The 26,707-nt window shown below is 47.4% G+C and overlaps 1 protein-coding gene across 1 annotated transcript in view; it reads left to right on the plus strand.

The window, feature by feature from the left end:
- DNAI7 (dynein axonemal intermediate chain 7) overlaps positions 1–26,707 on the plus strand; it is a gene marked incomplete in the record, with an annotated part of 1,381,690 nt that overhangs the window by 726,559 nt on the left and 628,424 nt on the right. Inside the window, 1 exon segment of the mRNA XM_069628488.1 lies at positions 18,229–18,332. Within this exon segment, the coding sequence (XP_069484589.1) occupies positions 18,229–18,332 (104 nt within the window).

The raw sequence follows: 26,707 nt of genomic DNA on the forward strand, positions 1-26,707 counted from the left end.
CAGGATCATACCAAGGCTTCAGCTTCTCTTCATGACTGTTTGACATCAGTCGGCATTTGGATGGACCAAAACTGGCTCAAGCTTAACGGCGACAAAACTGAGGTGATGTTGGTGGGTTGTCCCCCCCGCCCATCACTTTGGACCCCTGCTTTCTGGCCCACCTCACTGGGCTCCCTGCCTTGTCCAGTGGACAAAGTAAAGAACCTAGGAGTTATTCTCTCCACTTCCTTGTCCATGTCAAACCAGGTCTCTACGGTCTGCCAATCTGCCCATCACCAGATCAGGATACTCAAGAGGGTCCTCCCTATGATCCCAGAGGCTATGCGTCCTCCTGTGGTAGCCGCATTAGTCCTCTCACGGTTGGACTATTGCAACTCCTTATACCTTGACCAGCCAATGGGCCTTCTCCAACGTCTCCAGCGCATACAGAACCTGGCAGCCAGACTGGCCACAGGTTCCCCCTATGGAGCTCACATCTCGCCAGTGCTTCGCCAACTTCACTGGCTCCCGGTGGCCCAGCGAGTTAAGTTCAAGTCACTATGCATTGTCCACCGGGCAATCCAGGGCCTAGGTGCTGAGTTTCTCCAAACTAAATTTGTCCGTTATATACCAGAACGCAACCTTCGCTCCCTGAACACCAACCTTTGGTGGTTCCTAAGTACAATCGGGAAAGACTCGGCGGCAGAGCCTTCTCCATTGCGGCGGCAAGGCTGTGGAACGCCCTCCCACTGCCACTCAAGTCTATCTCCAACCATCTGGCTTTCAGGAAAGCCCTGAAAACTACCTTATTCTAGCCCCCCGACTATTACTGCTCTTCCTGTGTGACAGTTTCCTCATCAGCGCCATGATGCCCCTGGGCGACCGTGCGCTCTACAAATTTAGGTAACATAACATAACATAACTTTCCCAGATAAGTTTTCGTAGTTTGCCACGTAGTGTGACATCAGTAATGACAAATTCTGACTATAAAGGTTAAGTTTTTTGTAAAATATGTTGAGATTGTGCCTTGTGACGTCGATGAGGAGGGGTTACAGGGTGCGGGATGGTTGAGGAAACAGGGCCTGCAGGATCTGTGGTGCAGCATGAAGGGAGAAGGGACGGAGTCCCACGATTCATCACAGTCTACAATTACAATTAAAACCTCCATGACATGCTTGCAATGTTCACAATTGAAATGAAACCCTCCTAATTGTAATTGTGAGCACAGCTTGCCATGCGAGCATGGCAAGCAGCACCCACAATGAAAAGTAAACTCTGCTGACAGTGTTTACTCGCTTTGTACTGTGAAGTGCAAATGATAAGGACAAAAGGCTGCGTACACGCTTAAAAGGCGCCTTTTGCCCTTTACATTTGCGCGCCCCAGTGCAAATGATGAAAATGTGCAGCAGGGTCCTGGCTACACCTCAGTGCAAACATAGCAGGTTCCCACAATCAAATTACATCTGAAGGAAAATGAGGTCCATAGACATTGTCACACTGTTTTCATGAGAGCTGTAACGTGAATGGAAGGCATAAAAACCTTCAGTAAGGCGTTAACGCCTTCCATTCATGCCAGAGCTCATTTTCAACCATTTGTATGCTGGAGGTAAGGGGCGGAATGCAACTTGCCTTTCCGCCCGCCCCTTCCTCTCTGCCATACAAATGCTCCAGTGTCAGCATCGGCATGAATTTTCAATGCTGGAGATCCCTATGGGGTCCGCCTGCTTTATGCACCAGCATAAAGCATTCGGATGACATATGGATCCATTGTACACGCTCCTCGCCAAACAAGCATGGGAGGGAATGTGTACAATTGCAATTGTCGCAGAGGGATTCATTGTATTTGTGAACCCTGAGCGCATGGTAAGCAGTGTTCACAATTGAAATAAAACCCTCCCCGACATACTTGTATGTTAGAGAGGGTTTATTTGTAATTGTGCACACTGCTTGCCATGTGATCATGGCAAGTCACGCTTACAATGAAAAGTAAATGCTTACTTATTAATATTGCAAATAATCAAGCTCCTATTATTCGGAATACAGAGCCATGTACTCTTTATTGGCGCAGAAGGAGGAGACAGACACACAGGTGGCATAGTGGTTCCTAAATACTTTTATTTAAGATAATGAAGAGAAAACCTATCTTTCCCTATATCGATGAGGGGTTTCCCAAACTCAACTAAAATACTAAGGTTTCGGTCAGGATGTCTGTATAAATCAATAGTCCACCGTCCTGTGTCAAGAAGCCTACTTCTGTCCCTCACACTCATAACTAAACTAAAGAAGTAATGGATCTTCTTGACCAGATGAATGGTTCCCTTCTTCTGGACAATGGACCGCAGTTCCAGTTGTTAGGTGGGATCATTACCTGAGGGAATGACTCCCTTCCCAGGTCTCAATCCTTTTCCAAGGCACAAAGCAAAGTTCCACGTTGTAATGCCGACAAGTAGTAAAATTATCAGTTCTCAATTCAACTCAAAAGGTAAAGTTCAAGTTCAAACATCAACATTCCTTATTGCCCATGGTTGCTTCTTCACTATCGGGCTCCTGGAAAATCCCTCCCTTCTCCAGGTATCTTGTTTCTTGAATTTCCAGCACCAGGAGGGAATGGCTCCCTCTCCCTGACTTCAGTACTAATGATTGCTGGCTTTGCATTAAAAGTTAATGAATTCTTCTCTCCAGGGGGAATGACTTCCTTCCCCTGGATCACTGGTTTGATTCACTTTATAAACTCCATCAACAGGAGAATGACTCCCTTCTCCTGGTGTCTGGCTTTCAGTGCTTTTTGCCACACTCACCCAGAGGGAATGACACCTTTCCCCTGGACTCTCTCTTCCCTTGGTTTCACAATTTCACAATGCCTGGGGAATTGCTCCCTTCCCCTGGCCTTCTTGGCTTTGTTCTCACACTCTTTGCTTACATTGACGTGTCACAACACGTGGGGAAAGTGCTCCCTTCCCCTGGCCTTTCTCAAGCTCTTTCTCACATTTCACAACACCGAGGAAAGTCTCCCTTGCCCCAGCCTTTCTCAAGCTCTTTATCGCAGTTCACAACACCAGGGGGGATGTCTCCCTTCCCCTGGCCTTTCTCAGGCTCTTTATCACAGTTCACAACACCAGGGGGAATGACTCCCTTCCCCTGGCTTCTCTCTCACTTTTATAACACAGCTCAACAACACTGGAGGGTATTACTCCTTTCTCCTGGCATTTCTTCTCTTTCCTGCTCTTGCAGACCTGGTTCACTACCCTGCCATGTTCTGCCACGAGGATGATGACCCAGGAGGCTATTCTTTATTGGGTGTGGGTCCCAGGCCCATCTTTCATCACTCTTCAGTCCTTCTGGTGTCCCACCAACCGTCTAGGCAACCCAGATACCTGCAGGGCACCTGCTGGTGCTTTCCGGTCAGTTGTGGGATTCTCAGCATCCCTTCACAGGCTTTGGGCAGCTTCTCCGGTGGTTGCAGTGGGTCTGCAGCATTTTCTCCTTCCTGTGCTGTGCTAATCCAGCTGACTGTGTGTTTCAGCTCCATTGATCGGCTGGATGCCCGTTCTTCCTCCTGTTTCATCAGTCCCTCCACGGCGGACCCGTCGGAACTGCCTCTGCCAGAAGACAATCATATTGGGTCCCGTTCTCCCTGCTTGTCCTTGCTTGCCGGCGTTGAAGCTTGCAGCTCCTCCAGGGAAGAAGTATCTTCCTCTTCCATAGTCCTACCTTTGTTTCTATGCATGCAAACCAATATTTTCTGATTTACACCTGCATTGCCAGCATATTGCAAATATTTGTCTGACTGCTTGTAACGAACCACTGTAACAGTGCCACGATGCCCCTGGGCTGTGTGTGTGCTTTATAAATGAATGAATAAATAAATGTGTGCTTCTCCAATAGGAGTTAGAGAACCACTAGAAGACTCATGTAGGGTCTAGGAATAGTCATTAGGGCTCTGCACCTCCTTCTTGTTGCAGTACTTGGCCATTGTATCCGTTCTGGGAAGTCTTTGCTCTTTTTCGTCCCAGTATGAGTCAAGGATATTTCTCCTGGGTAGTTCCTACTCTTCCTGATCACGGTGGAAGTTAAGTACTGGGTTTTGCAAAGACACATGGATGTCTGTGGTATGTAGGGAAGGTGTGTGGAATGGGGTTTAGGGCTAGGGATATGAGGATGTTGGGTGAGGGTTGTCATACTGCATTTCCCTTAGATGGTTGACCTTGTCCCTAGAGGGGGAGTCTCTCCCCATGAGAGCCTCCCACTGAGTACCACCCCCAGGGGGACTATCGGGTAGTGACCTCACCCCCCTGGCCTCATGGGAAAGAGCTCCATGTTGGGGAGAAGTGATGACATCTAAGGATTTGTCACAAATCATACAAGTTTACCTGCGGCAGATAATCCCATACCTAATTTATTGCACTCTCCACTTTCTGACCCTATCACTCCTTCGGATATTTCACCCAGGTGCCCCCTCAGGATTCGGACAATGAGCTTCTCTTGTTATCTTTACTTAAAGATCTTTGCAAATATGTCCAATCAATTACTGCTGAACTGAATGGGAAATTACAAGTAATCACTGATTTGTTTACTAAATGTTAATAATGTAGTTTCAAACTCATTATTAATAATGGATGACATCCTTAGGGAGCTTAATAAAGATATTTTGGTACTTAAGGCCCCAATTAGTAATAGGACAACAATCCAGGATACTCAACCCCCCACAACCCCTGCCGTTAATAGGAACCCAAGAATTGTGATGAATCAGGAATAAGACGCAGACACAGATGACTCGTGTTGTTTGCCATAAATTTTATGAAATGAAAACGGGGTTGGAAAATGCCTTATGTCTCGAACCTAAGAGGTATTTAACTACCTCAACCAAAAACGAAGGGCCTGTCATGTGTCCAGATATTCAAAGCAAAAACGTCCTGTGTCTGAAATCTTATCCTAGCCCTCCCACTCTAAAAGTAACTCTAAAGCGCTTAAGGTAAATGTCTCTGACGTGCAAAGTTCACAAATGATCAAGTTCAACAAAAAGGTGTAAATCCAACAGAAGTTCAAAATGAATAATGTTCACATTTCCATAGAATCGCTCCCTTCCCCAGGTTTCTTTTCACCAAAACAAAAAAAAGTTTTCAAAAGAATAGCCAAATTATTTGGAGCTCACGAGGATATCTCACATCCACTTGAGGTTGCAACTGATTTCAGGGGAAATGTCTTCTTTCCCCAAGTCCTTCTCACATTCAACGTAATCCAGAAATCCTAAATACATGAAGCTTCCTTGGATTCTCTGTCTCACACAACAACACCTGGTATACTCCCCTGCCAGGTTCTTTCATTCAGTTCCTTGATACAATTTGGTTGAGCGCCCCAGACTTGCAAAACACCTGGTATACTCTCCTGCCAGGTTCATTTTCATACTCACTGTAGTTCACTTCACCCCCTTGGCTTTGCCTGGTATACTTTCCTGCCAGGACTTTCTTTCAACATTTATGTAATGTCAGTCTTTTCTGCCACACTGTTTTATTTTATAATGTGGCTACGGGTCCCAGACCCCTTTCCATGTACTGCCACACAGTTTATCTCACATGTATTTTATAATGTGGAAATGGGTTTCAAACCCTTTGCCATGGACATTTTAGGTTATAGTCCAATGTCCCAGGGGTCCTGCTATCTTGCTCAGGCCACCCCAAGCTCTTATTCTGTGTTTCTTTCTGTATGCATTACCCTCTCCAAGGTGCCCTGGTGGCCCTGTCCTTCTCAACAGACTCGCTGGTTCTCAGAAGCAGCTTCTGGCTCCCTTGCGTCTCTTGTGTTGGTCTGCAGCTTGCCGTCTGGTCTGTGCAGCGCTTAGTTTACTCACCAGCTTCCACCACACCTCTGGTTCTCCTTGGAAGCTTCTCCTCTTCTTGGCATCTCAGTGGCAGTACTTTGACCAATGAGCTTATCTGTGCAGCATTCTCTGGCCGCCCACGACTTGGCAAGACCGCCTGCTTTTGCAGGTTACTCCGACCCACGTCTGAAGCAGAGAATGTCCTGCAACACAAGCCGCCATACTCCTGGTTTCTCTTCTCAGCCGTTCTTACCACAGCTGGGTCAGAAGACAAACTCCATGCTTTTTTCCCGGCATGGTTTTAAACCATGTCGTGCAATTGCCTTCTTCCAACTACTAGACTGCTGGTGTTTGTTCACATTAGGAGTAATCATCATTGCTCCTTGCCTCTTCCTCGTCTGAGTTCTTGTTCCTTTATTGATTTTCTGATATTGTCAAGTTGTTGAAGGGGATGATAGCAGTATACCATTAGGGCATGAGAGATGGAGGGAATATCCCTGAAATGGAAAGGGGGATATTGTCCTTCACCTGATGATGTCATGTCATTCTCCCGGGGGTGGCCTCCCCCATATGATCCTGCCTCAAATAGCTGCCCCAGGATCAGGATCAGGTATCGGCTGCCGTTCCCTGGCCACATCGTAGAGGCTATTTCAGGGAAAAGTGTGATGATATCATCAGATTCATCACAGAATTAAATCAATCAAATTAAACTTGTGCCGCAGGAGTGGCCATTTGTCAGTGCAGTAGCAGTACTACATCACTCTAGTAAATATACATTTATGTCAAATGAGAATAACACTGGAAAATTGATACAAACAGATTCCCCTCTTAATTGTGTCCAGACAGAGACTAGATTGGTTGGCTCTTTAGCACAATAGAGTAGCTATGAAAAATGGCCCTACCACAAGTGTGGAACCTACTTTGTTCTCCTTACAAGGGATTACTGAAGCCATCCTATCGCAGGCATCCGGTCGATGCCCAGGGCCGGATTGTATCTCGGTGAACCTATTTTTAGACATGATAGACCTGTGGGCACCAGTCCTCGCCTGAACATTCAGCGCTATACTACAAGTATTTAAAGCACCTAGTAGTCGGAAACAAGCGGTGACTAACCCCATATTTAAGAAGGGTAATATGAATAGCCCCACAGCCTACCAATATATTTCCCTTCTGGACTCCAATTTTTAAATCTTTGGAAGGGCACTATGGTCTAAACTAGAAAAATGGGCTAATGATATTTTATCTAAAATACAACTGCGCTTTTTCGATCAGGGCTTGGCACAAGTGAATAAGCACAAAATCTGTATCTAATTGTGTGTCACTTGACTATTTGCAAGAAGGAATCGATTTACATGATTTTCATTGACCTGAGCACAGCTTTTGATAAGGTAAATAGGGCTAAACTTTGGGCTGTGCTCAGGTCACTACAATGTCCAGGGAATTTGCTTAATATACTGATAGACATTCATCAGGGCACTAAGGCATGTGTTAAGAGTGGAGAAAGGGGCAGATGTACATCTCATTTTCCTACTTATAGATGAGTGAGACGAGGATGCGTCCTGCGCCCATCTTGTTCTACCTGTACATTTATGACTTCTATGATACCCTGACTCTTAAAGGGGCGGATGTCCCGAAAAATTTGGATTTTGCCAATACCTGTATTGGCCTACCAGACAATACTGTATTATTAGCAAGAACACTACAAATATTAATGTGTGAATATACCAGATTCATGAATGTATGTTCAAGTGGTAACAAAACATCAAAGAAACACACTATGTATAGCAATGACAAACCTATAACTAGAGTGTCAGCCTTTGACTACCTAGGAATTCATTTTTCAGAGCGCCTCACTGCTGAGGAACACCTAAATAAGCAAACAACTAGAATTAAACCGTCATTGCGCAGTGCGGCCCGCTTCCCAAAATATGCAAATCACAACCCATGGATATGATGCTGAAAGTATACAGTGCTAAATCCAAAGCAGCAGCTCTATATGGTGGCAGAATTATTTTGTTAATAAAATGCTGGGTCTTCGAAGATCGGCTGTAAATTACACAGCACATATAGAACTTGGGTTTGTTTTTATAGAGGATGAGTTTTTCTTAAAGCCCTGTGCGCCTTTGGTTGTTTATCTTGTCTAACCCCAAAGCTGAGCTTACAATATTATTCATTTGTGGAATCTCAAGCAAACGGGGGGCATGACAATTCCATGGGTGAGGCATATTGGAGACCAACTAGGAAAAATTGGTGACAATATTGGTGACAATATCTGTTCCATGATCCTGAGCACCAAGAGGTGCGCCCACCGTCTGTCTGCTCACCTGCAGGTGTGCCTGCCTCCTCATTTCTACAGCTATGAGGTAGGCAAACACAGAGGATTTGCATGTTTTTTGCACATTTACAGATGTAATACGACAAAAAGTAAACATTTTTTAGCAGACACCTTTCAGACACTGCACATTTTCCAGCGCTGTGTATGGGAGGAAAAGGTCTTCAAGGCCCGCCTCCCCTCCATTCCTATTAACTTGTGGACTGTGATTTGTCCAGCAGCCACCCATGCGCCTGTTGCCAGGGATGCGTGATGGCTGGGGGTCGACCCAAAACTGCATTACTAAACCAGAAGGACGATACCAAACCCAATTTTTTGTGCCACACTCAGACTCCATTTTGTACATACCAACACAAGCGGCCTGCAGGGCTGTGGCTCTCCCCTCCAGATCGCGCACAGCGGTCCAGTCACTTCCCTCGCCCTCCATCCCCCGGTATCCCAGCAGCGGGCCTGTTCTCACGGGAGACTAGGCGCAAACAAGTTACATGACAAACACTGTATCTTTCGCCTTCCACAGTCTATCATTGACCTGCAAATGACCGGTCCAAAGCTGGGGTTTGAGAAAAACAAGTTAACTCCATAGACATCTCCCGTCCCCTTGCAGACCCCACATTTATTAAATGTGCTGTGGATAACCCCCCAACCCTGCTCCCCATTTGAAGTACCAGATACGTATGCCGGGCCTGTGTGCCACTCTGTTTCACCCATACAGCTAATCCCTCTGGAGAGGTTATAAATCCATTCCTGTGGTCGTATGTCGAGAGATTGTCTATAATGAAATAAGCCGACCCTCACCCCTCTCCGACTGCAGATAAGGCTATGAATTGCATGTTTAGGTCTCTCACCGTTGACCAAGTATTATTATTGCAGAATGCAGATTGCTGGACATGTACACATGAAACGGGTAACCTGGAACACATGTTGTAGGATTGCAGGATGGTACGAGTGTTTTGGAGGGAGATTGGTGCAGTTTGTGAAAGGGTGGTTGACGGATTGCCAGCTTTGGACTTTAAAACGATGATATTGGGGAGTGATGAGGCCCTGGATGACCTTACTCAGTGTCAGAAAAAATGGCTATTCAGAGGGGCTATGATTGGGAAGAAAATAATTTTAGGCAATTGGAAATGTGCTTTGAACCTGAAGATTGAGGCTTGGATCACGGGCATGCATGTTTTGGCAGATGTGGAGAAGGTGCTATATAAGGGAGGGGAAAAAAGGATTGTTTGAGAAAATTTGGGGGAAATTTATGTCACTGTACTAAATGGTGAAAAAATAAGATATGTTTCTAAATGAGGTGGGTGGGTGGGGTGATTAGGGAGGTGGTTTCGGATCAGTTATGAGATGATATGTAAATAGTTTCCTTCCATGAAAACTTTTCTATTGCTTATTTGATTGGTATGATGTTTCATTTTCTGTATATTTTGTAACATACCTGTTCATTACTTTGTGTTTTGTTCGCTTGTAAATAAATATTTAAAAAAAAATCAATAAAGCCTGAGTAATGTTGATCCAAAAAAAACCAAAACAGTATTATTCTTTGGTACAAACTACACGATGCACTGTATGACATCAATATATATTTAATGACTTCCTAATGTTATGCATGATCACCAACATATCCAATCAGTATCACAATACTTATGTTATGTTATAATGTTATAAAATTTGTGGCATATATATATATATGTGTCTTATGTATCATTGGTATAACCTCAGAGCACTGAACCATGTAACCAATGTTGTAAGCAAAACTTAGCACACCATGTGATGTACCTGTACACACACTGACCTATTTCTACCTCGTTTGTATGATTCATATGTACCCCCCACAAAGTGTACGAGGCACAGCTCAACAAGCTACAGGGCCTTCTCTCCCCACTCCTGCAGCGCCGTGCATTCAACCCCCACCACCCTCCCCACCTTGCTTAGCTGGTGACATGAGGCCTCATTCCCACTGATGCCCTAACGTAACAAATGTAGCCTCTCACCCTTCCGTTGAGCTCGGTCAGAACACCAACCCGCCCCCAGCTCTATGGCTCATGATGTCACCATGAACTTACTTTGCACCCCTAACCTTTGTCCAAATAAGATATGGCCGAAAGTCTTTCACCCCAATGCCTTTTGAAGGGAGAGTGCGTGCCTACCATTAACGTAGCACCCTAACCTTACCCAGGACCCCTGAACCCATGTGTAGCAATATATTCCTTGCAAACTAAGAAATACTAAATAGTTGTCTTACAAGTTCTGAAGAAGCAACCAATGAATGTGACAATCTAATCTCATGAATAGGCTGGGCACCTGGACTCTCACATTTTCATGTTTATGGTGTAGGTCAAAAGTTTAGCAATATATTTCATATATGCCAATGTAAATAACTGAGGTGAAAGTATCTGTGGCCACAAGGGCAAAAGTTATGTAGGCTATATTTTCATGAATCGGACTTCGCTTCACCATGCACCCTGTCCAGATGAGCCCAGCTGACCCACGTGCTCCATGAAGTAACCAGCACCATGCCAGCCAATCCGGGAGCACCGCCCCTATGGAATGGATACTGTCCTGTTCCCCTTGCCCAATGGCCGAAACTCAATGTATCCCATATAGCACACATCATAGATGGCGTGATCTTGTAATATAATGTGAATTTTTCTGATGTTGTGGCAGAGCGCTCTCGGAGTTTGCAGAGTTCTATTTTGGTTTGGATAAACTTTTACCTTTTGGCTTCACCCGCACTTGGTCTTGGTCTCATTCCCTCCTGGGGTGTGTCCTTTACTGACTCTCACTGGGGAGTTTTGAATGCATTTTTGGGGGACGCTCACTTTCAGCTGCCGGTGCCTTTCTGCTGTCTACAATAACTGTCTTGGCCTGGAGTGGGGCAAAGTGTTTTCCTTTTCTTTTCTTTGTTTGTTCCTTTTCCGTCATCGCAGCAATTTAAAGATGGCCAATGCCATTGCAGTCTTACAACGCTAGCAGAAGTGCCTCCCATCTGCCTCGTGCAATATCATTGGGCATAAGGAAATCTAAAGCGGCCAACGGGCGAACGGCAGGCTTTAGCCAGCCCCCTACTCCAAGTGCCACCCTCTAAGATTGTGTCTGTTCCCCTGTCCGTTGCCTGGCCGGGTCTAGGGCCCCCCTGCACCTCCCCAAGTGCACATGGAGGCTGAGGAGAACTCCATACGTTTGGGACTTTGAAACAATGGACCAATTAACTTTTTCTTTTCTCTTTCTCAATAGTCAGTTCCCTCACTCTAACTCCATTGGCCATCCTCCCCACTCCTGTGACTGTCCCGTCTCTCTCCTCCAGGTGCATTTTGCTTCACTTAGCTTGACAAATTTGATTTTCGTTTTGCCGAGCTGGCGATTCAAATTTCACCTTTTTGCTAAAAATGAGTCTAGCTGTGCCCTGCGGCTGCACTGTGTTTCACCTTTTGCTAAAATTGAATGTAGATGTGCTGTGTGGCTGCACTGTGTTTCACCTTTTTGCTCAAATTGAATCTAGCTGTGCCCTATGGCTGCACTGTGTTTCACCTTTTTGCTAAAATTGAATCTAGTTGTGTCCTGTGGCTGCACTGTGTTTCACCCTTTTTCTAAAATTGAATCTAGCTGTGCCCTATGGCTGCACTGTGTTTCACCTTTTTGCTAAAATTGAATCTAGTTGTGTCCTGTGGCTGCACTGTGTTTCACCCTTTTTCTAAAATTGAATCTAGCTGTGCCCTGTGGCTGTACTGTGTTTTTGATTTTGGCTGCACCCAGTTACTGTATTGTGCTTCTCCTGCTTCCCTTCCCGTCCGCTCTTCTCCCATTCCCTTCCCTACACATCACCCATGGCCCTCTCTGGCCCCCCTCCCTTCTCTGTTTCTCCATTGACTAGCCTTCCCTTCTCACTAAGTCTGGTAGGAAGAAGTTTAAAAAGGATATCTTAGTCTCTAACCCTGGTTTCCCTATCGCGGACACCTACACCAGCACATCCTCCAGACAGACCCTCACCGACATCCTCTTTGTCGTTCCTTCACCAGACCTTTGGACTCGTCATATAGTCTCTGCGCTCTCTCCTTTCTCTTCTTCACCCATTAATGATAACTGGTGGGAGGCCCTCATGGACCCCTTCTACTCCCCTAAGGTCATCATTAATGTCTACCTTCCCACGCCTCATCAACTTCCTTCGCTCTCCTGCTGTACCTTCCCTCTGCTCTATGGCTTCCTTGCCTCCCACCTCTGCCTCCCCCTTGGCTACCTTGCCCTCTCCTACTCCCTCTTCTTCTTCCCCCCTCGTGCTCCTTCTACACCTCTGTAGGGCGTACCTCTTATTTGTACCCCTCCCGGAAGTCTTTCAAGGCTGGCATCCTTCTCCATATTGCCACTCTCAACTCTCGCTCAGCTGTCAAACACTCCTCTGACATTTGCCACCTCCTGGAAGAACTCGTCCTCAGTCTCACTGAGACTTGGTTTTCAGCCAGCTCTGTCACAAGCTTTGACACTCTCCACCCTGATGGCTACAAGATCCTCTCCACGCCCAGATCCAACCGGTCTGGTGTGTAGCCTTGATCTTCCCAGAGTGGATTCCTCCTTCTCTAGGCTACTCCTCCTTCGATTTGCCTTGTTTGTAGGCTTTCTCTCTCTCTCCCTGCCACTCTCACCATTGCTACTATCTATCGGCCGCCTGGTCAGACTGTCTCTTTCCTCTCCGAGTGGGCTGACCTCTCCTCCTCCCCTCCTGGCCTCGACCACTCAACTCCTCCTCCTTGGCGATCTCAACATGCACCTGGATGCTTTCTGTCCCTCTTCTGGACTCTTAGGCAACCTCTGCGACTCTCTCTCCCTTTCCATTCTTCCCTCTGGCCCGACTCACTCTGTAGGGCACACTCTGGATGTTCTGATACCCTCTGACCTCACCCTCTCTAATCCTCTCACCACTCCTCTCTCCTGGAGTGATCACTTTCTCCTTCCCTCCCATCTCTCCCTCTCTACCCTGCTGGCCAAGCGAGCTCCAGCACTGCCACCTACCTTCTCGGTCATTTGGCCCATGATGTGCAGTTGAGGTTTTCGCTCCTGCCTTCTCTGCCCCTCCACCACCTCTGGCTGACTCTCATTCTAACACTGCCCTTTCCAAGCTCCTCTGATACTCTTGATGTTCTTGCCCATGTTAAGAGGATCCGCTTGAAGCCCAAAGCCAAGTGCAACTCTTGGTACGACTGTGACCTCGCCATCCTTAAACACAATTGTAGAGTGGCTGAGAGGAAATGGCGAGCATCTTGTGCATCCTCTGACAAACTGGCCTGCCGCCTCCTCCAAAGGCAATACCGGCTCTCCGTTCTCACTAAGAAGAGAGCCCACATCCAAGCCTGTGTCTCTGCGGCATCTAACAACTTGGCCAAACTCTTTACAATCTGCAAGGAGTTGACCAATCCTGATGCAGTCTCTACCTTTCCTGTCCCCTACCAGGCCCTCTGCACGGCCCTGGCTTCTCATTTCATCCCTACAACCCAGGGTATCCTGTCCACCCTCTTGTCCTCTTCTCTCTCCATTACATCTGTCCCCCCCTGTAGCTGCCTCTTTTCACTCTTTCTCTTCCTTTCCCCTGTTCTTTCCTGACGAGATTTCCAGACAAGTCCGATCTATGAAAGTCATCAAAACAGGTTCTTCCCTGTTCGTCCAAAGCCATCAAGGACTATATTGACACCCTTGCTCTTCCCCTGGCCGACCTCTGCAACTACTCCTTCACCACTGGAGCCATCCCCTCCCTTCTGAAGCTCTGTTGTGCACTCTTTTCTCAAGAAACCCACAGCCGAACCCTCCTGCCGGGCTAACTATCGCCCCATCTCTATCACTCCCTTCCTGGGCAAACTCCTGGAAAAGCTGGCCATCTCCCAGCTTAATCTTCACAACGATTCTGTGGTTGTCTCCATGACCATCAGTCTGGCTTCAGAGCAGCCAGAAGCATGGAAACCGCTCTTCTGAACATCTGTGAAGACCTGCTCTCCAACCTTGATTCTAATCTCCCCTCTGTCCTCCTCCTACTCGATCTCTGCCTTTGACACGGTCAACCATGCCATCCTGCTCTACCATTTCTGTGATAACCCAGTTATCACTGATCAAGCCCTGGCCTGGCTGACCTCCTTCCTCTCCAACCGACTTTCCCAGGTCCAAGTGGGGTCCTTGCTTTCCTCTATCTGACTCTCCACTTGTGGTGTTCCCCAGGAGTCTAACATCTCTCTGTGGCTATTCAACCAATACCTGGCACTCCTCGCCCACCACATTGCTGTTCCAGTTTTCAGTGCTATGCTGATGACACTCGTTTTCAGACACCCCTCTGCCACCTCTTCTCCCTCTCTCATCTCTGACTGTCTGTCTGCAATTCAGGACTGGTGTGCCGCCAACGACCTCTGCCTTAACGCCAGTAAGACTGAGATCCTCCTAATTGGCACCCCCACACCCTCCTTTCCTGTCACTCTCTGGCAGGCCTCCCTTGGCCCTCTCCTTGCTCACACCTGTGAGGCTAAGAACCTCGGGCCATCTTCGACTCCACGTTTTCCTTTTCCCCACACATCTCTGAGGTCGTTAAGAAGTCAAACTACCAATTACACCTCCTCAGAGGTATTCTTCCTTTCCTCTCCTTCCCCCAGAAGCTCACTGTCCCTAGAGCACTGTTCTCTCTTGGCTGGACTATCGCAACAGCCTCTTTCTAAATCTGCCTGCTACTACTCTCCGCCCTCTACAACTCATCCAGAACAGGACTGCAAGACTTTTCCTTGGCCTAAAGCCCAGGGATTGTATCTCTCCAGCCCTGAAATCTCTTCACTGGCTCCCAGATGCTGCAAGGATTAAGTTCAAGAGCCTTTGCATTGTCCACAAGGCCTTCTGGGGCCTGGGTCCACAATACCTTCAACTCTCCCTTCAGAAATACCTTCCTAGTCTCGCTCTTCGCTCTTCCACCTCCAACTCCCTCAGGGCCAGTCACTTCTCCAAGCAACAAGTTGGGGGTAGATCTTTATTCGGCTGGGGCCTCCCTCTGGAACAGCCTCCCTCCCTCGGAAACTTGAGAACCATCTTCAGTTCCGGAAACTGCTTAAGGCCTTCCTCTTTGCTTCTGCCTCTCTCTTCTTCTCCCCTGCTGATCTCTTCTGTTTCTGCATTGGTCACCTGTCTACCCTCTGTTTTCGGCCACTGATCCCTGCCCACCTAGCTGCATATCTGCACTGCCTCCTGGCAACCCTTGCACTTGGGTCTGTATCTTCTGCCCTACAGTCCACTTACCTGCACTTATTAGACACCCGTTGTCTCTGCCTTATTCTTGCACTTGCCACCTGCTGCCCGCACTACCTGTTGTTACTTTGATCACTTGTTGTCATGATGCCTACTCCCGGAGAACCAGTCCAGGACCAGCGCCCCCGGAAGCAGACATCATGTTCCCGGGGAAAAGGCCAGCAACCCCTTGTAGGGGCCCTTTGGACACTGTCATAGGCGCCAGGCTCATAAAGGGAGTGTTTATGTGAATTTACCTGATGCAGACCATGCTGCCAGATCCAGACCTCTTTGGGGCCTGAAAGGGACTATTTTACCAGTGGGACTATTTTGCCACTCGGGCGTGGCCGGGGAAGAATACGTACCTGGAACTACTTTGGGGGCTATTTAAGCCATGCCCAGACAGCAGCTCACGCTTCGCGTTGCTCTGCACCTAGCAGCTGGACGCTCACCGTGTCTGCTCCTGCATCCTGACTCCAGCCACGCCCGCCTCCATCCTGGAACACCTGAAAGGAAAGAAAAGAAGGGAAAAGGTGAACAGAAGAACATTATCTGCTTCTACCCGGAGTCCGGAGTCATCACACCGGCGATCCTAAGGGAAGACATTTATTTTAAAGACGCATCGCATTGCTCGCTGCAGTGCTGCGTTCCACTCACCTGTTCACGAGGCATCTCCGTGCTCCTTAGCGACCATCTGCACGATCCGCTGCATACCTGCGCCTAAGGGGGAAGAGAAGAACAAAAGGTGAGCAAAAGGAACATATTGGGGAAAGCCAGATTTTCGCCATACGACTTACCTGATTATAGTTGGGAGAATCTTTCCTCATCTCGGGTCGGCGCCGCTTCTTCGGCAGTACCGTACCCCGGCCCCTATGGGGAAAAAAGACACATGCATTAGTGGGTGAATATAAGGACATTAAAGGAACCACCCATCATAAACTCACCTGAGTTTACCTTCGGCAAATTGTTTCCTCTACGCGAAATCTTCACTCAGCACCTGTGATAAAAGGGATAAGAGACGGACCATTGAATATAAAGGCAAATAGAAAAGGAGGCCAACTCTTGAACTTTTACAACAGTATACTTACGGCACCTTGCCAGGAAAGTCAAGTAAGCTTGGATCCTCACCAATCCGAACACCAGTGAAGTAACTGGATATAATCGCACCCCTGCACCAGAAGCAGGATGGAGAGCTCGTCCTTTCAAACCTTAAGGTGAGAGTTAACGGGGAATTTCGGAGCTGATCTGAGGAGAGTGAAAGAGGGAAGTGGGAGGCCGACGCGCTACTCCGCAGGTAGTTAGTTAATCCCCTTTCTCCATCTGCAGAAGGATTCCCCTGCGAGTCAGGTGATGCGCAGAACTCGGAAGACCGACTGGCAGGACCCCCAAATCTCGCTTGTCTTAGAAGAGGCCGCAGCAGTTCAGACCTGGTCAGCATCTACGTGGGAGTCAGGTGAGCATTACACTTGTTCAGCACTTTCCACTCATCCCCTTCCACGTTCACCCTTCACTCCCCCCTGCACTTGCGCGTTCTCAATGTCACTGGGCCTAGTAAGATCATTGTTTTTGTCCTCCCTTGTACCCCTCCCTTGCCTCGTCGCGCCTTGAAACACTTGTGCATGGCCGCGATATAAATAACATGTCATATCAATATTATTTTAACCAACCTTATGTTTTGAGTAGCACTACAGCACTTTGTCTTAAAAAACTTCTTAGCTTTTATATTCATGATTTGAGGGAATCTAATGAATTTATGAAACTGACAAACCGCAAGTACTCGGTGAACAAACAAGAATACCTTTTGTGTTCTAGTTATGCTCATGACAGACTGTTAATTAGTAGGGCAGGATTTAACTGTATTACTCTGAAAACTATCACAGCGCTTTGAAAGGTACATCAGAGGAAACAAATGGCACGCTCTGTATTGATATAAAGAAGATTTATTGCATTTTCTGTTCAGCCGATTCACAAATAAGAGCTAGAACGCTCAAATTAGTCTTACGTAGATGCTGGCTTTTATAAATGTCGCCCCGCTTCATGTTATTTACTAAGAGCAGAATCCGAAGTCGTTGGCTGCGCTCTACTGGCATACCTTAGACAAGCGCTTAAAATTAGGAAACAACATCTAGAAAGCACTTGAATTACTATCAATACTATGTTATCCTCCTGTCTTACCATAATATGAATTCTCTGAGATTTGCTCCTCCAATAATGAACCAAAGGACAATAGCTCTGAGTGAAAGAGCCATTCTGGAAATATTATTGTCAAACTTGTTTATGGTCAAATGATGAAACATATCTTACTGAACCTTACTTTGGTCGGCAAAGTCCAAGTAAAAGAATGTCGGTGACCATTTGATTGTTAGATTGTAGTATAGATTAATGGGTTTAGAATTTTGTGAAAGTTGTAAAACTGTTTTATTTTTCTTAAATTAATATGTTTGTTGTTTTTGTAAAGGTTTTGTACCATATACAAATAAAAACTTATCTAGTTTTATGCCATGCATAATGTAAGAATTGTATGCTTGTATGTTTTTACCCAATACATGGATTATTGTATGCTCTGTTCGCTCTAATATATGATTGTATTATTAAGCTTTACATATTTTTATTTTGTTGAATGTTTTATGGAATTTCTCATATTCTGAAATGGACTGGCTATTGTCAAATAAATACTGTTGAAATGTTACAATTGCAGTTACTAGTAATGTTCGTATTGACAAATCCGGCTGTGGGGAGTGCCACATAAATAGTCAAACATACCCATCTATCTCCATGAACAAAAGTAATCAATTCACTTCTGTTGCAAATTCCTATTTCAACAACAGTCTGAATCTGTGCATTATATTGTTCTTTATAGCGTGCCTCTGTTCTAGCAGACCTTGAGACTGGAAATATGCAGCAGATCATTAATGACCCAAACGGCATTCTCCGTGTATGGGCAAACCTGAACAAAAACCCAAGGTAGGTTCTGATAATATGCTACATGATTGCTTTATTTTAATAAAAAACATAATAATAATTATATTGTGCTTGTAAAGCATTTATGTCATCAAAACCAGTTTGAAATGCTAGGATGGGGAGGAAACGCTGGGAGAGAGTGGGTGTAGGCTAGAAGGCGAGATTCAGAACAGGGAACAGTTTACAGGCAGTAAGTAAGATGCAATAGGTAGGTTGCAGTCCACTTCATGTAGTCTGATTTGATGTAGCAAGGAAGATTAACAGAGTTCTGCAGGCTGGAGCCTTGGTTGTGGAGCTCTACCTTCAAAACACTTCTACTTGGCAGGGTGGCATCCTATATTGACGACCCTAGCTGCTTGTCAGGCTGGTCAGAGACTAGATGCCCAAAGATGCAAAAAGTATATTGCATTTTTTTGGCTTGTATGTGGCACTTTAGCACTCCCCTGTCGCCAACATATTACTCAACGAGGGGAGAGAAGAAAAGGGCAGTTTAGAAGCAGAGACTTTGGTTGGCATGACATCTGGAAATGCTATTGGCATGCATTGGCTGCATCAGAGTTTGGTATTTATTGTGTCTTTCTGCTCACTATTGTGCTAGTCCTTCACCTTCGTGAAAGTAATTCGCTTTCATAGTCCTTTTCATGCTTCATAATCCTAAAACATAGTTTTTCTCCTTCCTCATGTTTCTTCATTTCTGTCCATCCCCTTCATCATCGTCTTTTGCCATATTCCTTCTCGTTCAACGTAGTCCTTTATCCTAGTCATTCTCTTTCATCATTATCTTTCATCATGGTTCTTCTCCTTTGTCTTGGTCCTTCTTCATCATAGTCCTTTCCCTTCTTTATTGACCTTTTATAGTTGTCCTCTGTCCTTCTCCTTATTCCTAGTTCTAATTTTTCACAGTCTTCTTCTTCATCCTAGTCCTTTGTCTTTATCCTTCTGCTTCTTCAAAATACTTCACCCTAGTCCTTATTCTTTGTCATAGTCCTTCGTAATAATCCTTAATCATACCCTTTCATCATATGTTTATTGATTTTTTATTCTGGTGTGTGTTGTAATATGTGGAAGGAGGAGACTGACACACAGGTATCATGATTGTTGCTAAAGACATTTACGTGTAGTAAAAATAAAGGAAAACCCCTATCTGACCCTATTACAAAGGGGCTGGGGGGTTCCCTGCCTCAGCTCAATAATAAGGGTATGTCAGGATGTCCATAACTAAAAGTCTACCGTCCTGTGTCAAAACCTTTTTCCTTCCCTCACACTTCTAACTGAACTAAAAGGTTGGCGAGTGTTCTTAATCCAGAAGAATGGCTCCCCTCTTCTGTAGGGTGGACTACCATGCAAGTAGTCTGTAGGGACGTTTCCTGAGGGAATGACTCCCTTCCCCAGATTGCAATCCATTTTAAAGGCATCACAGAAGGTTCCATGTCGAAAATGTCTCAGTTCACAAATAAAGCAAAGTTCCAATTCCAAAAGCTTGGTGCCAAGAGAATGACTCCCTTCCCTTGGTCTTTCACAGGCTTCTCACAATGTTCACAATGCCAGGGGAAATGACTCTCTTCCCCTGGCCTTTCTTGGGCTTCTCACAATGCCAAGAGAATGACTCCCTTCCCTTGGCTTTTCTCACAATGTTCACAAACACCTGGGGGAATGTCTCCCTTCTGCAGGACTTTCTTATATTTTTGTCTCACAGCCCACCTGGTTCATTATCCAGCCAGGTACTGTGACATGAAGCTCACTTGGGTTACTCTTCATAAAAGGGTGCGGGTCCCAGACCTGTGAGATTCTCTCCTCTTGATACTGCAGACCTGGTTCACTATCCTGCCAGGCACTGTGACTATGAAGATGAATTTGGATGCATTTTGTTATTTGGTGTGGGTCCCAGACCCGTTCTTGGTGACCTTTCTGCTCTTCGGGGTTCCCACCAACTGTCCTCACGACCTGGACCTCTCCAATGTTTTTACTGGCGACCGCTGCTTATCCGTAAACTTCTCCTCCCCACTCGGGCTTCTTGCAGTCTCTCCAGAGGCTGTGACAACCTCGCAGTATTACCCTGCTCTTGGGCTGCCCATGAGATCTACCCGCTGAGTACCTCCTCCAAGGGGACTATCGGGTAGCGGCCCCACCTCCCTGACCTCATGGGATGGACTCCCATAGGGGAGAAGGGACGAAATCCAAGGATTCGTCACTCTGTTCAGAGAGCAACCACAAAAATGTGAAATATGTCTTTATCAGTGTTTTTCCATTTTTTCTCTAAAGAAATTACAAACAACAGTGTTTTACATTAAAGCATTTCTTTTGTTGCTGCATCAATGACATGTTGGAGCAGCAAAATGTCTGGGTATATAAAGTTATTTGAAACATCAATATTTTCCAAAAGAGAAAAATATTTTTTTTATTATAAGAACAACTTCTCATTCTGTTGAATGTGATGGATCCCTCACTAAACCCCTACCTAACCTCTCCTCCCAGGTGGCCAGATAACGGCAGACGCTTCCTGATCCTGAGCTTTGGGGGTGGTGTACTGCGGGTGGATCACCCGGGAGGAAACAAGGCCCAAGGTGGTGAGGAGATCCTGTGGGATGAGACACAGTACTTGTCTTTTAAGAGGGAGAACCTTTTAATGTTGCCAGAACAGGTAATGGCCTATTGTCATTATGATGTATCTGAACCACATATATACGATCTGTGGCTTGGGGCACAAATGCCATAAATCCGGAACAAGCTTTAACCATAGAAACACACTTTAAGGTATTTCATGATAAAAATCCTCCCTTCTGGGGAGGGGGGACGCTGTTGAGCAGCCTGCAAAATGGCTGCCTAGTGCAAGAGCTCAGCGCCTAGCCGCCTTTTATCCGTTGACATCTGCGTTTCTGCTTTGGATCCTGTGTCCCTGCTACGATCCCTGCACTGCGGCCAACAAGCACTATCCGCACGTCAAATTTTTGGAGAAATCGGACCCTCGGTGCTGGAGATCTTTGTCCCGCTGTGTCTTGCTGAGGGCTGCCCTTGGGCCTCTGACGGGCCCCGTCCTCATCAAGACCTGATCGGGTGCCTCCCGCCGGATTCGCTGCTGCCTGCTCTACCCCTGGTGCCTTGGGGCACACACTACACTTGTGGGCTGTCCGTTCCTGTCCCGGCCCTGCCTGACTGTCCTTTCCGCTGGGGGCTTGGGCCGCGGCCGTCCGCGGCACGTCGGCTGCCCGTCTTCGGCCGTGAGGGGCCTGGGCTGAGCTGCTTGGGGCGGACCGGTGGGGACCGTAGTTGCGGCCTGTTTCCTGTACCGCTGCTGATCTGTAACCCAGCTGAATCCAAATGGTGTGTCCATTTTCAAAGAGATTTCTGTCTCAACGCCGATCCAGTGGCGGTCAGGTGAGGAGTTCAGGGGGTGGCTCCACCTGGGCCCTACATGTATCCATGATTCTTCTGCCCTCTCCCCTCTCCTGATACTGGCCGGCGGCGTGTGCATTACTTGGTCCCTACCTTGGGGCACCGGGACACGGTCATTCTACGGTGGATTGCCCAAACACCCACACTTCAGCAGCGTGTCTATAGGGGGTGCCTCTCCCGCCTGCTCATAGCGCAGCGCACCCGCTGGGGTCTCCCTCTGCCGCCCTGCCATACATTGCTTGGGAGTTGTAACCTCCCCAGATTTGACACCGCTCCCTGTGGTGGTGTCCTCCAAGGGAACCGCAATAGAGAATGTGATGATCCATTTAGCCTCCTACTTGGCTGAGCTATATATTTAGACTTCCCGCGCACAGGGCTTCCTCAATACCTGACTCACTAGCTGGACTGGCCGCGGGGAGCTGTGTTCTCAATTTGTCGGGTTGCTCTCGTCGAGCCTGTAGCAGCCCCTAACGCTACCGGAGCCTGCTCCCTCCATCTTATCATCTTCCCCTCTGGTTCTGGCCATGTCGAGTCGCTCCAAAGGAACTGCTAAAGGGGGTGCCATGGACAAATTTACTAAGGCGGTCCCTCGGTCTGAAGTGGGCCACACGTCATCCCTACAGGAAGAACTTGACAACAACCCTAATCCAGGGGTGGCGGCGCCAGACCTTACTGCCATGATGGAATCAATGGCTAAAAACTTTGCCTCCTTCCACAAGAAGCTTGATGACATTAATGCGAACGTTGCCTCACTCAAAACCCGTGTTGACCAGGCTGGATCTAGAATTACTGAGGCCGAAAACCAGATCTCCACCAATGAAGATGTGATACACGCACTTCAAGACACTGTGGCCACCTTATTGCGCGACATGAAGAGTGTAAAGGCAAAATGCGATGACTTGGAGTCCCGCTCCCGTAGAAATAACCTGCGCATTATTGGGGTCCCTGAAACTGCCCTGAAGGGGCGCATGGAGGACGCAGTCGAACAACTACTCAAGGACTTGCTGGGTGATCCGAACCTCTCCCCTTATTTCACGGTTGAGCGGGCTCACCGGGCCCTATCCCCGCGACCCAGACCAGGCGATAGCCCCAGGCCCATTATAGCCAAGATTCTCAATTATCGTGACAGGTACCTCATCCTTCGCCTGTCGTGGGAGAGGGGGGAGTTGCGGCTGGAGTCTCACACTATCAGAATCTTCCCAGACTTTTCGGTGGCGGTGCAGCAGGAGAGACGTCAATTCCTCGGCGTAAAGAAAATGCTCAAGGAACGCAATGTCCCATATGCCATCTTATTCCCTGCACTGCTCAAAATCACCCATAAGGGCAAACTGTATTTTTTCACCGTCCCTGATGAGGCGGTGAAATTCATTGAGATGCAAATACCGCTTCAGGGTTCTGGAGACGGCTGTGCTGATAATAATTGATTACGAATGGCACGGATTGTAGACATTTATTGAACTTGTTACTTAATTTGCAATGTGTTACTGGTAAGGTTGCTCTGTTCACTGAGACGTTCTGGCTCCCGGCAGCGCGCGTCTGGGGCGTGGGTGGGCCACGAAATGTCGGCGCTGGCCATTTACCTCTCCCTTTACCGGGGTCTGAGCGCTCACATCAATTTCCCCTGAATCCTTGGTTGATCTGGGGGTGGTGGCTGGTTCCGGGGTCGACCACACAATCTGCAAACTAAGATGGCGCGCCCCACTCAGGGCACGCTGGTTCACGGCGTGCCCATAAGGCTGATTACATTGGGATAATTTGCCCCGCCGCCCACTATGATGTTGCGCTTGCTTGGGAGCCGGATGTCTCACCAGGTGCTGTTTGCGCCTGCGATGAATCACGTCTCTGCAGTTTTTACGAGCTACAGCATTAATGTGCACATCCTTCTTGGTGTTTTAGTGAGGCACTCCACAGAGCTAATCTTGCATTGTTTTGTTGTCCTACTGCAATTTCTTCCTGTTGTTCAAGTGCAGGTCTTTAATCTCTCACACTTTCGGATCACGCTCCAATCACACTGTCCTTAGATCTGGGAATTCCCATTCCAACACTCAGCACCTGGCGCTTTAAGTCCGAAGCCCTAAAAGACATTGTGTTTAAGTCTGAGATACTAGCTGACATTGAGTCGTTCTTTGAACTTAACTCTCTTCAGGACACGTCCGCTGCGGTTAGATGGGAGGCCTTTAAGGTTTACATTAGGGGTATGTCTATCTCCCGGAAGGCTGGGGTGTTGAAAGCCATTAGAGCCGCCCTTGGGCGATCTGAGGCCAAACTGAAAAGACCAGAGCAGTGTTGCTCCACCGGTACTGACCCAACCATTCTTGCCCAAATCTCGGATGAACTCCAAGTATATAACACACTGGCTACCAGCGAAGTTCAATATTTCAGCCGCCCGCAGGCCGCCAGGAAATATGGAGAGGGAGACAGACCTGGGAAAACGCTAGCGACACTTGTGAGGGGGGAGTTGGGACGAACGCCGATCATTTCCATCAAAGATCGATATGGTGACGCTCAGTGGGCGGACCAACAAATACTGGATATATTTACTGAGTTCTACAGATCCCTTTACTCCCAGCCCGTAGAGCATACTGAGCAACATATGCGAGAACTCCTTGATCAGATCCCCACTACAGAAATTTCCACACAGACCCGGGACCAGTTGGACGCCCCGTTTACGCTACACGAGATAGTAACGGCTATCTCGGATTTACCCAAAGGCAAGGCCCCGGCTCCTGACGGGCTCACTGCAGACTTCTATCAAGAGCACATAGCTATTCTGGCCACCCGGCTGTTTGATGTCTGTAATGAGGCACTCCGTACCTCCATCCTTCCCCCTTCCATGCGTGAAGCGGTCATCACGGTGCTGCTCAAACCGGGTAAACCTGATGACGAGTGCGGGTCCTATAGACCTCTCTCCCTCATGAATCTCGACACAAAAATCTTTGCTAAGATCATTGCTAATCGCTTTCTGCCTATTATGACGCACTTGGTACAAGAAGACCAAGCAGGCTTTGTTCCTGGCAGGTCCACCTCCCATAATATCAGGAGATTGTTCAATGTCATGTCCCATATAGATCAAGACGTCCAGGCCGTAGCGGTTACGTTGGACGCTCAGAAGGCCTTTGATATGGTCTCTTGGAAATACATGTGGCTGGTCCTCAAAACAATGGGCATTGGCCCAAACATCATGGGGTTCATCAAACTATTATACACCTCCCCTGTTGCGCGAGTACAAGTTAACTCACTAACATCTGAGATTTTCACGCTATTCAGAAGCACCAGACAGGGTTGCCCCTTCTCCCCGATCCTTTTCGCGTTGGTGATAGAACCAATGGCGGACTTTGTCCGTGCACGACACTCTCGTAAAGGAATAAGACTGGTAGATGATCCTGAAATTATATCCCTATATGCTGACGATGTCCTACTATACGTCAGAGATCCCACAACCCACCTAGATCCCATACTGAGAGATATCACCGCTATCGGCACCCACTCCGGATTTACGATTAACTATTCCAAATCGGAGATCTTTCCGCTCACTAAAGCTAACCTACAGCCCACCACCGAATATCCCCTGCGCTGGGCCCCGGAGGGTTTTAGATACCTGGGGGTGCAGATATCCCTCACTAAACCCACCTTGCTTGCCGATAATTACTCAGCTGTAGCACGAACAGTTGAGACCAAAATCTCACGATGGCGCACTCTTCCGTTATCCGTTGCTGGCCGACTATCTCTTATTAAAATGATTTTGCTCCCCAAGCTCTTATACACCTTTTGTAATATACCCATATGGCCTGGGAGGGCATACTTCACTAAATTGCATACGCTTTGTGCACAATTCCTTTGGCACTCTGGTGCAGTGCGCAAGAAGTGGACTGACATGGCACTTTCATACAAACGGGGTGGTATTGCTGCTCCGGACCTAGCACTATACTGGATTGTGGCCGAGGCCCAGCATGCTACTCATTGGTACCCTGGCTCCCCAGTGTGACCACATGTCAAACTGGAGCGGCTTGCGTCTGCTGGTATCAACTTAATGTCTTTAATACTACATCGACACTATGCACCGGATTCCCTCATCAACCCCATTGCTGCGACCCTGTATGCCTGGTCACGCCTGCTATGCTTGACGAGTGGGCCCTCCCCATATTACAAATGGCTTCCGGTATGAGCCTTTCCTGGCTGGAGCCCACGCTGGATACCGCTTTGGCCCGACACTGGGGTGCACTGGGGTATCGGGCGCTATCCGACTTCTATCCTGAAGGCAAATTGATAGATCCCCAAACTTGGAGACCGGGGCACACCAGATCCCCCCTACAGACTCTTCAATACTACAGGCTCCGTGCAGCGTTCCGCACCATATGGCCCTCCTTTCCTGATGAGCCCCCAGATAATCCGGCAATAGCATACATCGCTAACTCGGGCGGTACACGGGGCGTCGTCTCTTCATTGTATCAAATCCTACAAGACATCATCCCCATTCCGGCTCCCGGGGCGCACAACGGATGGGCGGCTGAACTGAGCCTAGAAATACCTGATGAATTGTGGGAGGATATGTGCCTTCACACCCAAAAAGTCTCCCTCAACTTCCCTTTTCGTGCCATGCAATATAAACTTCTTAACAGGCTCTACTACACTCCACGCAGGACTTCGGGGTTTGCTCGCTCTGAGGTGCACCTCTGCCCGCGTTGCAAGGCAGTGGATGCCGATCATTTACATATGTTCTGGACCTGTAACAAATTGTCCAACTTTTGGGATGGTGTTCTAAATACACTCAGTGCAGTAACTGAAACTGTAATTGATTTCGATCCTTTGGCAGTTGTGTTTGGGGTCTGGAGGACTGATGAAACTAAGCGCCTGAAAAAGTTTTTGAATATAAGTTGTATGATTGCCAAAAAATGTATACTCCAGAGCTGGAAGTGCTCCTCCCCACCGGTCTCTCAGAAATGGCTGGGTATGCTCACATGGTCACGAAACTGTGAGGAGGAATA

This window comes from Ambystoma mexicanum, chromosome 12 (assembly GCF_040938575.1).
Source record: "Ambystoma mexicanum isolate Mex_15411 chromosome 12, UKY_AmexF1_1, whole genome shotgun sequence".
Taxonomy (NCBI): domain Eukaryota; kingdom Metazoa; phylum Chordata; class Amphibia; order Caudata; family Ambystomatidae; genus Ambystoma; species Ambystoma mexicanum.